At 36.4% G+C, this 12,298-nt stretch overlaps 1 protein-coding gene across 1 annotated transcript in view; it reads right to left on the bottom strand.

Annotated features, from left to right (window-relative positions):
- Positions 1-2,736: 2,736 nt before the first annotated feature.
- LOC137255583 (trichohyalin-like) overlaps positions 2,737-12,298 on the bottom strand; it is a 48,876-nt gene continuing 39,314 nt past the window's right edge. The window contains exons 100-123 of the mRNA XM_067793006.1: positions 12,113-12,169; positions 11,619-11,675; positions 11,330-11,386; positions 10,814-10,870; positions 10,315-10,371; positions 10,026-10,082; positions 9,532-9,588; positions 9,243-9,299; positions 8,745-8,801; positions 8,456-8,512; positions 7,961-8,017; positions 7,672-7,728; positions 7,174-7,230; positions 6,885-6,941; positions 6,386-6,442; positions 6,097-6,153; positions 5,599-5,655; positions 5,310-5,366; positions 4,814-4,870; positions 4,525-4,581; positions 4,024-4,080; positions 3,735-3,791; positions 3,239-3,295; positions 2,737-2,839 (exon numbers count right to left, since the gene is read on the bottom strand). Of these exons, the coding sequence (XP_067649107.1) occupies positions 3,258-3,295; positions 3,735-3,791; positions 4,024-4,080; positions 4,525-4,581; positions 4,814-4,870; positions 5,310-5,366; positions 5,599-5,655; positions 6,097-6,153; positions 6,386-6,442; positions 6,885-6,941; positions 7,174-7,230; positions 7,672-7,728; positions 7,961-8,017; positions 8,456-8,512; positions 8,745-8,801; positions 9,243-9,299; positions 9,532-9,588; positions 10,026-10,082; positions 10,315-10,371; positions 10,814-10,870; positions 11,330-11,386; positions 11,619-11,675; positions 12,113-12,169 (1,292 nt within the window). The 3' untranslated portion in view covers positions 2,737-2,839; positions 3,239-3,257. The remainder of the gene's footprint in view (positions 2,840-3,238; positions 3,296-3,734; positions 3,792-4,023; positions 4,081-4,524; positions 4,582-4,813; positions 4,871-5,309; positions 5,367-5,598; positions 5,656-6,096; positions 6,154-6,385; positions 6,443-6,884; positions 6,942-7,173; positions 7,231-7,671; positions 7,729-7,960; positions 8,018-8,455; positions 8,513-8,744; positions 8,802-9,242; positions 9,300-9,531; positions 9,589-10,025; positions 10,083-10,314; positions 10,372-10,813; positions 10,871-11,329; positions 11,387-11,618; positions 11,676-12,112; positions 12,170-12,298) is intronic.

Below are 12,298 nucleotides of genomic sequence, written 5' to 3' on the forward strand. Positions count from 1 at the left end.
ATCAATAAAACAAAGTAGACCAAAGTAATTACCGCCACTAGATTTTAATTACTACTCAGGTCTCATTTGCTACCACAACTTCATGCTTAGTCCGAATCATACTAAAACAACCCTCTAATCAAATCAGACAGAGAAATGCTTTCACAGGCTAGAAATAGGACTGATGAGGATGTTTCCGAAGTACGCCCCAAGTTACATTATGCTGATTGTCCCCAAACTAATGAAGCACCTTCAGACGAATCCCGTTTACATTGCAAGTCCATCATTCCTGGTATGTATCTGCATTCTAGTCAGTTTTATTTCGTTGTATAAATCTGAACTGTGTCCAGTTTCACATATTTGTTCATGATGGCGGTTATACATAAGTCAGACCCTCCTTTTCTTACTATTCTGAATATAACGAATACACCTTTTCTCATTGTGAACAAACATAGATCGACTGGCCGAAGAGTTTCCATTTTTGGTTTCTACAAACCGACGAAACAGTTCTCCCTATTGGCTGCATTAACGAACTGAACCATGTCGTTATTGTCTATATTCTCTGTTTTAACGATTCAACAAGTCGCTGTGAAGTTAATGTTGAAATATATAGAGTGGAAGCTGCCATAACCGGCATATCCAATTCAGTAGGATGTCAACACCGGCAGAAAATCTCATACCCAGCGACGGCTTGTACATTTACCATCAGCTCTACCATCCAGCACTTGGTCTAGCCCGGATTATTTCTTCAGTCCCAACGAGTGCCGGTTTAGACAGCTTCCGTTGTACATTGAAGAATTGATCTCATTTGCTTGGAGAAGTTATGTGACGTCTTCACACCGATTTATACTAATTAATGCAAAATAGTGAGTGTCTCTTACGCCGGTTTTAGCCATTATCACATTGGGAACTCCAACAACGGCCTTCCCACGGTAAGAAGCGGAGGGGTTGGCTGCTGCTCACAGAGTCCGCTTGTCACGTTGAAGGTTCGATTCCCTATATGGGTACAATGTATGAATCCCCTTTCTGGTGTCCCACGCCGTTGAAATTTTCTACAAAGAAGAAGTATAGAAACACCTTAAAAGTTGACATTCATATATACTCACCGCCAAAAGAAACGTGAAATTCATCAGTATCTACTGTGGCGTAAATCTACAGTGTTGAATAGGTGTCCGATATGTAACTGATTCCGTTAATACTGTTTTTCACGGTAAAAGAAATCTGTTTACCACAGACACAGCATACATGACGTCACACATCAGTAAAATGTGAACTCATTGGTTTTCATTTTGCCCGTGCAGAGACAGGTCGTGAAGTAAGAATTGCATTCCATGCATAGTGTTCCTGCTCTATACGGTGCTATTTAAGGAACGGATACTGCTTAACCTCAACATTCGTATTTTCATGCAACAATGAGCATTCCGCGTTTATATGCTTACGAACGCCAAAGGGCAGTAGGGAATATTGAGACGGGTTGGAGCATCCAAGCCGTTGCCAGACATTATGGAACATATCAGTTCACCATCTACAGACTGCTCGACCGCTATCAGCAAACATCCTCGCTGACCATCCTCGTCGCAGATGCCCATGTGTGACCTTATACCGGCAAGATCCCTAATTTGTGACCTCTCATTTGCCAAATCGCTTCATGCAAGCTACCACAACAATCCGTAACGCCATAGCAAGACACAATAGACCCATCAGCGACAATACAGTTCGTCACTGTCTCACTCAGGCTGGTTTGGTTGCCGTTGACTATACGTTAGTTCACGTTTGACACCACGACATGGACGTGCTCGACTGAACTGGGCAGGAGCCCATCGCAACTGGCGCAATGGACAGTAGCAGGACCTCGTCTTCTCAGATGAGTGAGATTATGGCGTCGTCAAGATGAAAGATTCTCAGCGCTCTGTGTTTCGGAGAGAAATCGTTCTTGAGGACCTTCTCTCATGTCTTGTGATGCCATAAATTGGGGACTACATGTTCAACATGAATTATTTTTAGAACCCCTTTCATGGTCGTGGTAGGGGTGTTACTACACCGCCGAAGTGTTGAGACCAGTAATTCGTATATTTTTGGCTCAAGTACGTCATCTTGTTTTTCAGCGAGCTAACGCGACAGCGCACACAGCAAAAGTGACACGTTCCCCTAGAACAATAACATCCAGACCATGGATTGGCCAGCTTTAAGCCAAGATGTAAATCTCTTTGAATACGTCTGACATAAGATGGAAAGACAAATTCACCAACAGCGAGTACATCCAGTTAACTTGCAACAACAGCAACTGAGTGTTGTTGACGCTTACAATAACATTCCAGGAGGTTCACTCGACATCTCTTCAACGGCATGTGGAAGAAATGTGCAGCTGTTGCTAAGGTCAATGGAGGTCATGCCCGTTATTGACGTTAACGTTTGTATCCCTTTTAAGGACAATACCTAAAGGCATGCGCTGTACGGTTTCCATATTGATTGATCAGATTTCCATGTCATATATATGACTATCAAACTGTTTCCACCATCAAGATCTGGTTGTCAGTTCACCACTTTAGTGAAGAGTTATTATATTTATATGAAATAATAATAAAAAATGACATTATGTAACGTGTTTGACAGATGATTTGTGAATAATGTCACACACACACACGCTCGCGCACACACACACATACACGCGCGCACACATATTTTGGTTATCCATAGTAAGGGACACGTCAGGCAGTGTCACTATGTTGTCTGGTGTAACAAATATGATGCATAACATTTAGGTGGAACAATCATTGATTTATTCTTAAATCTTCTGATTACATGGCCTCACATTTACATTCAGTTTCACTGCTATGTAGTCCGTGTACTTCCTCTTGATCTGGAACAATGATAGAAATATGTAGGTGCTGTTAAAAAAACCCGAATACTAATTACATTGCCATATTCAGTGAATAGCATTTGCTAGATATGTAAACAAATAGTGTGATATTATATCAAATATACATCCTACCTTCACAGCATGCATTCAGAGTCGTTTCATGTCAATATCGGCAGCATACTTAGTTTCATTTCTTGCATGTGGCTAATGATACCGATGGAGAGAGAGAGGTTAATGGATAATATGTATTGCCACTTTAGAGCATCCTTGAGTATATCTTTTAATATTTTGGACATAAGGGGCCTGAAAGAGATGTTCAAGAATGCAGTCTCAAAGGGAGGAATGCAGGAAAAGCTAATGAAGGAACTTAAGCTGGAAATAGAAGGTAGTATTTCTAACCGTCTTCCACGTCTTCATCTCAGTCTTCATCACGTTTTCTTCGTTTTTCATCTTCATCTAGAATAATCATGGAAAACAAGGTTGCATTGCAGTACCAAAGGAACAATATTCCTAAGATTACTTGTTTCCATATGAAAGAGTAGACCTGCCATGATAGCATTGTATGGGTTCAGTGATGTTTCTTGTCAATATATATAGATGTGCAGTATGAGTATTTTCACTTTTTGAATCAGTCTTGAATGTGGGTAATGATACTGATGGATAATGGGTATTGCCACTTGAGAGCGTTTCTTTCCATCTGTATATCGTTTAATACAGTGGACATATGTTGCCTTCTAGAGATGTTCAAGTCTGCAGTGTTAAAAGAGAGAGTACCTTAGAGTCCGTCTTTCACCAATTAAATGCCTGTCGTTTGTAAGTAATGATTATTTAAAAAAAAAAGAAACCCAAACGCAATTACTATTGCCCACCGTGAGAATGTGGTAGTATTTCTTACCTTCCTCATCTACTTCGTCTTCCTCATCTTCTTCGTCTTCCTCATCTTCTTCGTCTTCTAAACATATAGGAAGAATATTGTATTTCAAACCCGGATAAGACTGATTAGTTTGTGTTTAAATCAAGGAAGTAAATTGGTCTTGTTTATTATATATTTACCAGTACACAGTATCATATTTTAGAAATCTATACATCTTGTCCTTCACTAGTAGAATTTCTGTGGCATGTAGGTAATAGAGGAAAAGCTAATGAAGGAACTTAAACTGGAAATAGAAGGTAGTATTTCTAACCGTCTTCCTCATCTTCATCTTCGTCTTCATCACGTTTTCTTCGTTTTTCATCTTCATCTAGAATAATCATGGACTATAATGTTGCATTGCAGCACCAAAGGAACAATATTCTTAAGATTATTTGTTTCCATATGAAAGAGTATAGCTGCCATGATTGCATTGCATGGGTTCAGTGATGTTTCTTGTCAATATATATAGATGTGCAGTATGAGTATTTTCACTTTTTGAATCAGTCTTGAATGTGGGTAATGATACTGATGGATAATGGGTATTGCCACTTGAGAGCATTTTTTCCATCTGTATATCGTTTAATACAGTGGACATATGTTGCCTTCTAGAGATGTTCAAGTCTGCAGTGTTAAATGAGAGAGTACCTTATAGTCCGTCTTTCACCAATTAAATGCCTGTCGTTTGTAAGTAATGATTCTTTAAAAGAAAAAACAAAAGAAACCCAAACGCAATTACTATTGCCCACCGTGAGAATGTGGTAGTATTTCTTACCTTCCTCATCTACTTCGTCTTCCTCATCTTCTTCGTCTTCCTCATCTTCTTCGTCTTCTAAACATATAGGAAGAATATTGTATTTCAAACCCGAACAAGATTCATTCGTATGTATTTAAATCAAGGAAGTAAATTGGTCTTGTTTATTATTTATTTACCAGTACACAGTATCATATTTTAGAAATCTTTACATCTTGTCCTTCACTAGTAGAATTTCTGTGGCATGTAGGTAATAGAGGAAAAGCTAATGAAGGAACTTAAACTGGAAATAGAAGGTAGTATTTCTAACCGTCTTCCTCATCTTCATCTTCGTCTTCATCACGTTTTCTTCGTTTTTCATCTTCATCTAGAATAATCATGGACTATAATGTTGCATTGCAGCAGCAAAGGAACAATATTCTTAAGATTATTTGTTTCCATATGAAAGAGTATAGCTGCCATGATAGCATTGCATGGGTTCAGTGATGTTTCTTGTCAATATATATAGATGTGCAGTATGAGTATTTTCACTTTTTGAATCAGTCTTGAATGTGGGTAATGATACTGATGGATAATGGGTATTGCCACTTGAGAGCATTTTTTCCATCTGTATATCGTTTAATACAGTGGACATATGTTGCCTTCTAGAGATGTTCAAGTCTGCAGTGTTAAAAGAGAGAGTACCTTATAGTCCGTCTTTCACCAATTAAATGCCTGTCGTTTGTAAGTAATGATTCTTTAAAAAAAAAATGAAACCCAAACACAATTACTATTGCCCACCGTGAGAATGTGGTAGTATTTCTTACCTTCCTCATCTACTTCGTCTTCCTCATCTTCTTCGTCTTCCTCATCTTCTTCGTCTTCTAAACATATAGGAAGAATATTGTATTTCAAACCCGGATAAGACTGATTAGTTTGTGTTTAAATCAAGGAAGTAAATTGGTCTTGTTTATTATATATTTACCAGTACACAGTATCATATTTTAGAAATCTATACATCTTGTCCTTCACTAGTAGAATTTCTGTGGCATGTAGGTAATAGAGGAAAAGCTAATGAAGGAACTTAAACTGGAAATAGAAGGTAGTATTTCTAACCGTCTTCCTCATCTTCATCTTCGTCTTCATCACGTTTTCTTCGTTTTTCATCTTCATCTAGAATAATCATGGACTATAATGTTGCATTGCAGCACCAAAGGAACAATATTCTTAAGATTATTTGTTTCCATATGAAAGAGTATAGCTGCCATGATTGCATTGGATGGGTTCAGTGATGTTTCTTGTCAATATATATAGATGTGCAGTATGAGTATTTTCACTTTTTGAATCAGTCTTGAATGTGGGTAATGATACTGATGGATAATGGGTATTGCCACTTGAGAGCATTTTTTCCATCTGTATATCGTTTAATACAGTGGACATATGTTGCCTTCTAGAGATGTTCAAGTCTGCAGTGTTAAATGAGAGAGTACCTAATAGTCCGTCTTTCACCAATTAAATGCCTGTCGTTTCTAAGTAATGATTCTTAAAAAAAGAAAAAAGAAACCCAAACGCAATTACTATTGCCCACCGTGAGAATGTGGTAGTATTTCTTACCTTCCTCATCTACTTCGTCTTCCTCATCTTCTTCGTCTTCCTCATCTTCTTCGTCTTCTAAACATATAGGAAGAATATTGTATTTCAAACCCGAACAAGATTCATTCGTATGTATTTAAATCAAGGAAGTAAATTGGTCTTGTTTATTATATATTTACCAGTACACAGTATCATATTTTAGAAATCTTTACATCTTGTCCTTCACTAGTAGAATTTCTGTGGCATGTAGGTAATAGAGGAAAAGCTAATGAAGGAACTTAAACTGGAAATAGAAGGTAGTATTTCTAACCGTCTTCCTCATCTTCATCTTCGTCTTCATCACGTTTTCTTCGTTTTTCATCTTCATCTAGAATAATCATGGACTATAATGTTGCATTGCAGCACCAAAGGAACAATATTCTTAAGATTATTTGTTTCCATATGAAAGAGTATAGCTGCCATGATTGCATTGGATGGGTTCAGTGATGTTTCTTGTCAATATATATAGATGTGCAGTATGAGTATTTTCACTTTTTGAATCAGTCTTGAATGTGGGTAATGATACTGATGGATAATGGGTATTGCCACTTGAGAGCATTTTTTCCATCTGTATATCGTTTAATACAGTGGACATATGTTGCCTTCTAGAGATGTTCAAGTCTGCAGTGTTAAAAGAGAGAGTACCTTATAGTCCGTCTTTCACCAATTAAATGCCTGTCGTTTGTAAGTAATGATTCTTTAAAAGAAAAAAAAAGAAACCCAAACGCAATTACCATTGCCCACCGTGAGAATGTGGTAGTATTTCTTACCTTCCTCATCTACTTCGTCTTCCTCATCTTCTTCGTCTTCCTCATCTTCTTCGTCTTCTAAACATATAGGAAGAATATTGTATTTCAAACCCGAACAAGATTCATTCGTATGTATTTAAATCAAGGAAGTAAATTGGTCTTGTTTATTATATATTTACCAGTACACAGTATCATATTTTAGAAATCTTTACATCTTGTCCTTCACTAGTAGAATTTCTGTGGCATGTAGGTAATAGAGGAAAAGCTAATGAAGGAACTTAAACTGGAAATAGAAGGTAGTATTTCTAACCGTCTTCCTCATCTTCATCTTCGTCTTCATCACGTTTTCTTCGTTTTTCATCTTCATCTAGAATAATCATGGACTATAATGTTGCATTGCAGCACCAAAGGAACAATATTCTTAAGATTATTTGTTTCCATATGAAAGAGTATAGCTGCCATGATAGCATTGCATGGGTTCAGTGATGTTTCTTGTCAATATATAAAGATGTGCAGTATGAGTATTTTCACTTTTTGAATCAGTCTTGAATGTGGGTAATGATACTGATGGATAATGGGTATTGCCACTTGAGAGCATTTTTTCCATCTGTATATCGTTTAATACAGTGGACATATGTTGCCTTCTAGAGATGTTCAAGTCTGCAGTGTTAAAAGAGAGAGTACCTTATAGTCCGTCTTTCACCAATTAAATGCCTGTCGTTTCTAAGTAATGATTCTTAAAAAAAGAAAAAAGAAACCCAAACGCAATTACTATTGCCCACCGTGAGAATGTGGTAGTATTTCTTACCTTCCTCATCTACTTCGTCTTCCTCATCTTCTTCGTCTTCCTCATCTTCTTCGTCTTCTAAACATATAGGAAGAATATTGTATTTCAAACCCGAACAAGATTCATTCGTATGTATTTAAATCAAGGAAGTAAATTGGTCTTGTTTATTATATATTTACCAGTACACAGTATCATATTTTAGAAATCTTTACATCTTGTCCTTCACTAGTAGAATTTCTGTGGCATGTAGGTAATAGAGGAAAAGCTAATGAAGGAACTTAAACTGGAAATAGAAGGTAGTATTTCTAACCGTCTTCCTCATCTTCATCTTCGTCTTCATCACGTTTTCTTCGTTTTTCATCTTCATCTAGAATAATCATGGACTATAATGTTGCATTGCAGCACCAAAGGAACAATATTCTTAAGATTATTTGTTTCCATATGAAAGAGTATAGCTGCCATGATAGCATTGCATGGGTTCAGTGATGTTTCTTGTCAATATATAAAGATGTGCAGTATGAGTATTTTCACTTTTTGAATCAGTCTTGAATGTGGGTAATGATACTGATGGATAATGGGTATTGCCACTTGAGAGCATTTTTTCCATCTGTATATCGTTTAATACAGTGGACATATGTTGCCTTCTAGAGATGTTCAAGTCTGCAGTGTTAAAAGAGAGAGTACCTTATAGTCCGTCTTTCACCAATTAAATGCCTGTCGTTTGTAAGTAATGATTCTTTAAAAAAAAAAGAAACCCAAACACAATTACTATTGCCCACCGTGAGAATGTGGTAGTATTTCTTACCTTCCTCATCTACTTCGTCCTCCTCATCTTCTTCGTCTTCCTCATCTTCTTCGTCTTCTAAACATATAGGAAGAATATTGTTTTTCAAACCCGGATAAGACTGATTAGTTTGTGTTTAAACCAAGGAAGTAAATTGGTCTTGTTTATTATATGTTTGCCAGTACACAGTATCATATTTTAGAAATCTATACATCTTGTCCTTCACTAGTAGAATTTCTGTGGCATGTAGGTAATAGAGGAAAAGCTAATGAAGGAACTTAAACTGGAAATAGAAGGTAGTATTTCTAACCGTCTTCCTCATCTTCATCTTCGTCATCATCACGTTTTCTTCGTTTTTCATCTTCATCTAGAATAATCATGGACTATAATGTTGCATTGCAGCACCAAAGGAACAATATTCTTAAGATTATTTGTTTCCATATGAAAGAGTATAGCTGCCATGATAGCATTGCATGGGTTCAGTGATGTTTCTTGTCAATATATAAAGATGTGCAGTATGAGTATTTTCACTTTTTGAATCAGTCTTGAATGTGGGTAATGATACTGATGGATAATGGGTATTGCCACTTGAGAGCATTTTTTCCATCTGTATATCGTTTAATACAGTGGACATATGTTGCCTTCTAGAGATGTTCAAGTCTGCAGTGTTAAAAGAGAGAGTACCTTATAGTCCGTCTTTCACCAATTAAATGCCTGTCGTTTCTAAGTAATGATTCTTAAAAAAAGAAAAAAGAAACCCAAACGCAATTACTATTGCCCACCGTGAGAATGTGGTAGTATTTCTTACCTTCCTCATCTACTTCGTCTTCCTCATCTTCTTCGTCTTCCTCATCTTCTTCGTCTTCTAAACATATAGGAAGAATATTGTATTTCAAACCCGAACAAGATTCATTCGTATGTATTTAAATCAAGGAAGTAAATTGGTCTTGTTTATTATATATTTACCAGTACACAGTATCATATTTTAGAAATCTTTACATCTTGTCCTTCACTAGTAGAATTTCTGTGGCATGTAGGTAATAGAGGAAAAGCTAATGAAGGAACTTAAACTGGAAATAGAAGGTAGTATTTCTAACCGTCTTCCTCATCTTCATCTTCGTCTTCATCACGTTTTCTTCGTTTTTCATCTTCATCTAGAATAATCATGGACAATAATGTTGCATTGCAGCACCAAAGGAACAATATTCTTAAGATTATTTGTTTCCATATGAAAGAGTATAGCTGCCATGATAGCATTGCATGGGTTCAGTGATGTTTCTTGTCAATATATAAAGATGTGCAGTATGAGTATTTTCACTTTTTGAATCAGTCTTGAATGTGGGTAATGATACTGATGGATAATGGGTATTGCCACTTGAGAGCATTTTTTCCATCTGTATATCGTTTAATACAGTGGACATATGTTGCCTTCTAGAGATGTTCAAGTCTGCAGTGTTAAAAGAGAGAGTACCTTATAGTCCGTCTTTCACCAATTAAATGCCTGTCGTTTGTAAGTAATGATTCTTTAAAAAAAAAGAAACCCAAACACAATTACTATTGCCCACCGTGAGAATGTGGTAGTATTTCTTACCTTCCTCATCTACTTCGTCCTCCTCATCTTCTTCGTCTTCCTCATCTTCTTCGTCTTCTAAACATATAGGAAGAATATTGTTTTTCAAACCCGGATAAGACTGATTAGTTTGTGTTTAAACCAAGGAAGTAAATTGGTCTTGTTTATTATATGTTTGCCAGTACACAGTATCATATTTTAGAAATCTATACATCTTGTCCTTCACTAGTAGAATTTCTGTGGCATGTAGGTAATAGAGGAAAAGCTAATGAAGGAACTTAAACTGGAAATAGAAGGTAGTATTTCTAACCGTCTTCCTCATCTTCATCTTCGTCATCATCACGTTTTCTTCGTTTTTCATCTTCATCTAGAATAATCATGGACTATAATGTTGCATTGCAGCACCAAAGGAACAATATTCTTAAGATTATTTGTTTCCATATGAAAGAGTATAGCTGCCATGATAGCATTGCATGGGTTCAGTGATGTTTCTTGTCAATATATATAGATGTGCAGTATGAGTATTTTCACTTTTTGAATCAGTCTTGAATGTGGGTAATGATACTGATGGATAATGGGTATTGCCACTTGAGAGCATTTTTTCCATCTGTATATCGTTTAATACAGTGGACATATGTTGCCTTCTAGAGATGTTCAAGTCTGCAGTGTTAAATGAGAGAGTACCTTATAGTCCGTCTTTCACCAATTAAATGCCTGTCGTTTGTAAGTAATGATTCTTTAAAAGAAAAAAAAAGAAACCCAAACGCAATTACTATTGCCCACCGTGAGAATGTGGTAGTATTTCTTACCTTCCTCATCTACTTCGTCTTCCTCATCTTCTTCGTCTTCCTCATCTTCTTCGTCTTCTAAACATATAGGAAGAATATTGTATTTCAAACCCGAACAAGATTCATTGCAGCACCAAAGGAACAATATTCTTAAGATTATTTGTTTCCATATGAAAGAGTATAGCTGCCATGATAGCATTGCATGGGTTCAGTGATGTTTCTTGTCAATATATAAAGATGTGCAGTATGAGTATTTTCACTTTTTGAATCAGTCTTGAATGTGGGTAATGATACTGATGGATAATGGGTATTGCCACTTGAGAGCATTTTTTCCATCTGTATATCGTTTAATACAGTGGACATATGTTGCCTTCTAGAGATGTTCAAGTCTGCAGTGTTAAAAGAGAGAGTACCTTATAGTCCGTCTTTCACCAATTAAATGCCTGTCGTTTCTAAGTAATGATTCTTAAAAAAAGAAAAAAGAAACCCAAACGCAATTACTATTGCCCACCGTGAGAATGTGGTAGTATTTCTTACCTTCCTCATCTACTTCGTCTTCCTCATCTTCTTCGTCTTCCTCATCTTCTTCGTCTTCTAAACATATAGGAAGAATATTGTATTTCAAACCCGAACAAGATTCATTCGTATGTATTTAAATCAAGGAAGTAAATTGGTCTTGTTTATTATATATTTACCAGTACACAGTATCATATTTTAGAAATCTTTACATCTTGTCCTTCACTAGTAGAATTTCTGTGGCATGTAGGTAATAGAGGAAAAGCTAATGAAGGAACTTAAACTGGAAATAGAAGGTAGTATTTCTAACCGTCTTCCTCATCTTCATCTTCGTCTTCATCACGTTTTCTTCGTTTTTCATCTTCATCTAGAATAATCATGGACAATAATGTTGCATTGCAGCACCAAAGGAACAATATTCTTAAGATTATTTGTTTCCATATGAAAGAGTATAGCTGCCATGATAGCATTGCATGGGTTCAGTGATGTTTCTTGTCAATATATAAAGATGTGCAGTATGAGTATTTTCACTTTTTGAATCAGTCTTGAATGTGGGTAATGATACTGATGGATAATGGGTATTGCCACTTGAGAGCATTTTTTCCATCTGTATATCGTTTAATACAGTGGACATATGTTGCCTTCTAGAGATGTTCAAGTCTGCAGTGTTAAAAGAGAGAGTACCTTATAGTCCGTCTTTCACCAATTAAATGCCTGTCGTTTGTAAGTAATGATTCTTTAAAAAAAAAGAAACCCAAACACAATTACTATTGCCCACCGTGAGAATGTGGTAGTATTTCTTACCTTCCTCATCTACTTCGTCCTCCTCATCTTCTTCGTCTTCCTCATCTTCTTCGTCTTCTAAACATATAGGAAGAATATTGTTTTTCAAACCCGGATAAGACTGATTAGTTTGTGTTTAAACCAAGGAAGTAAATTGGTCTTGTTTATTATATGTTTGCCAGTACACAGTATCATATTTTAGAAATC

The sequence above is a fragment of the Haliotis asinina genome, chromosome 11, assembly GCF_037392515.1.
Source record: "Haliotis asinina isolate JCU_RB_2024 chromosome 11, JCU_Hal_asi_v2, whole genome shotgun sequence".
In the NCBI taxonomy this organism is placed as follows: Eukaryota; Metazoa; Mollusca; class Gastropoda; order Lepetellida; family Haliotidae; genus Haliotis; species Haliotis asinina.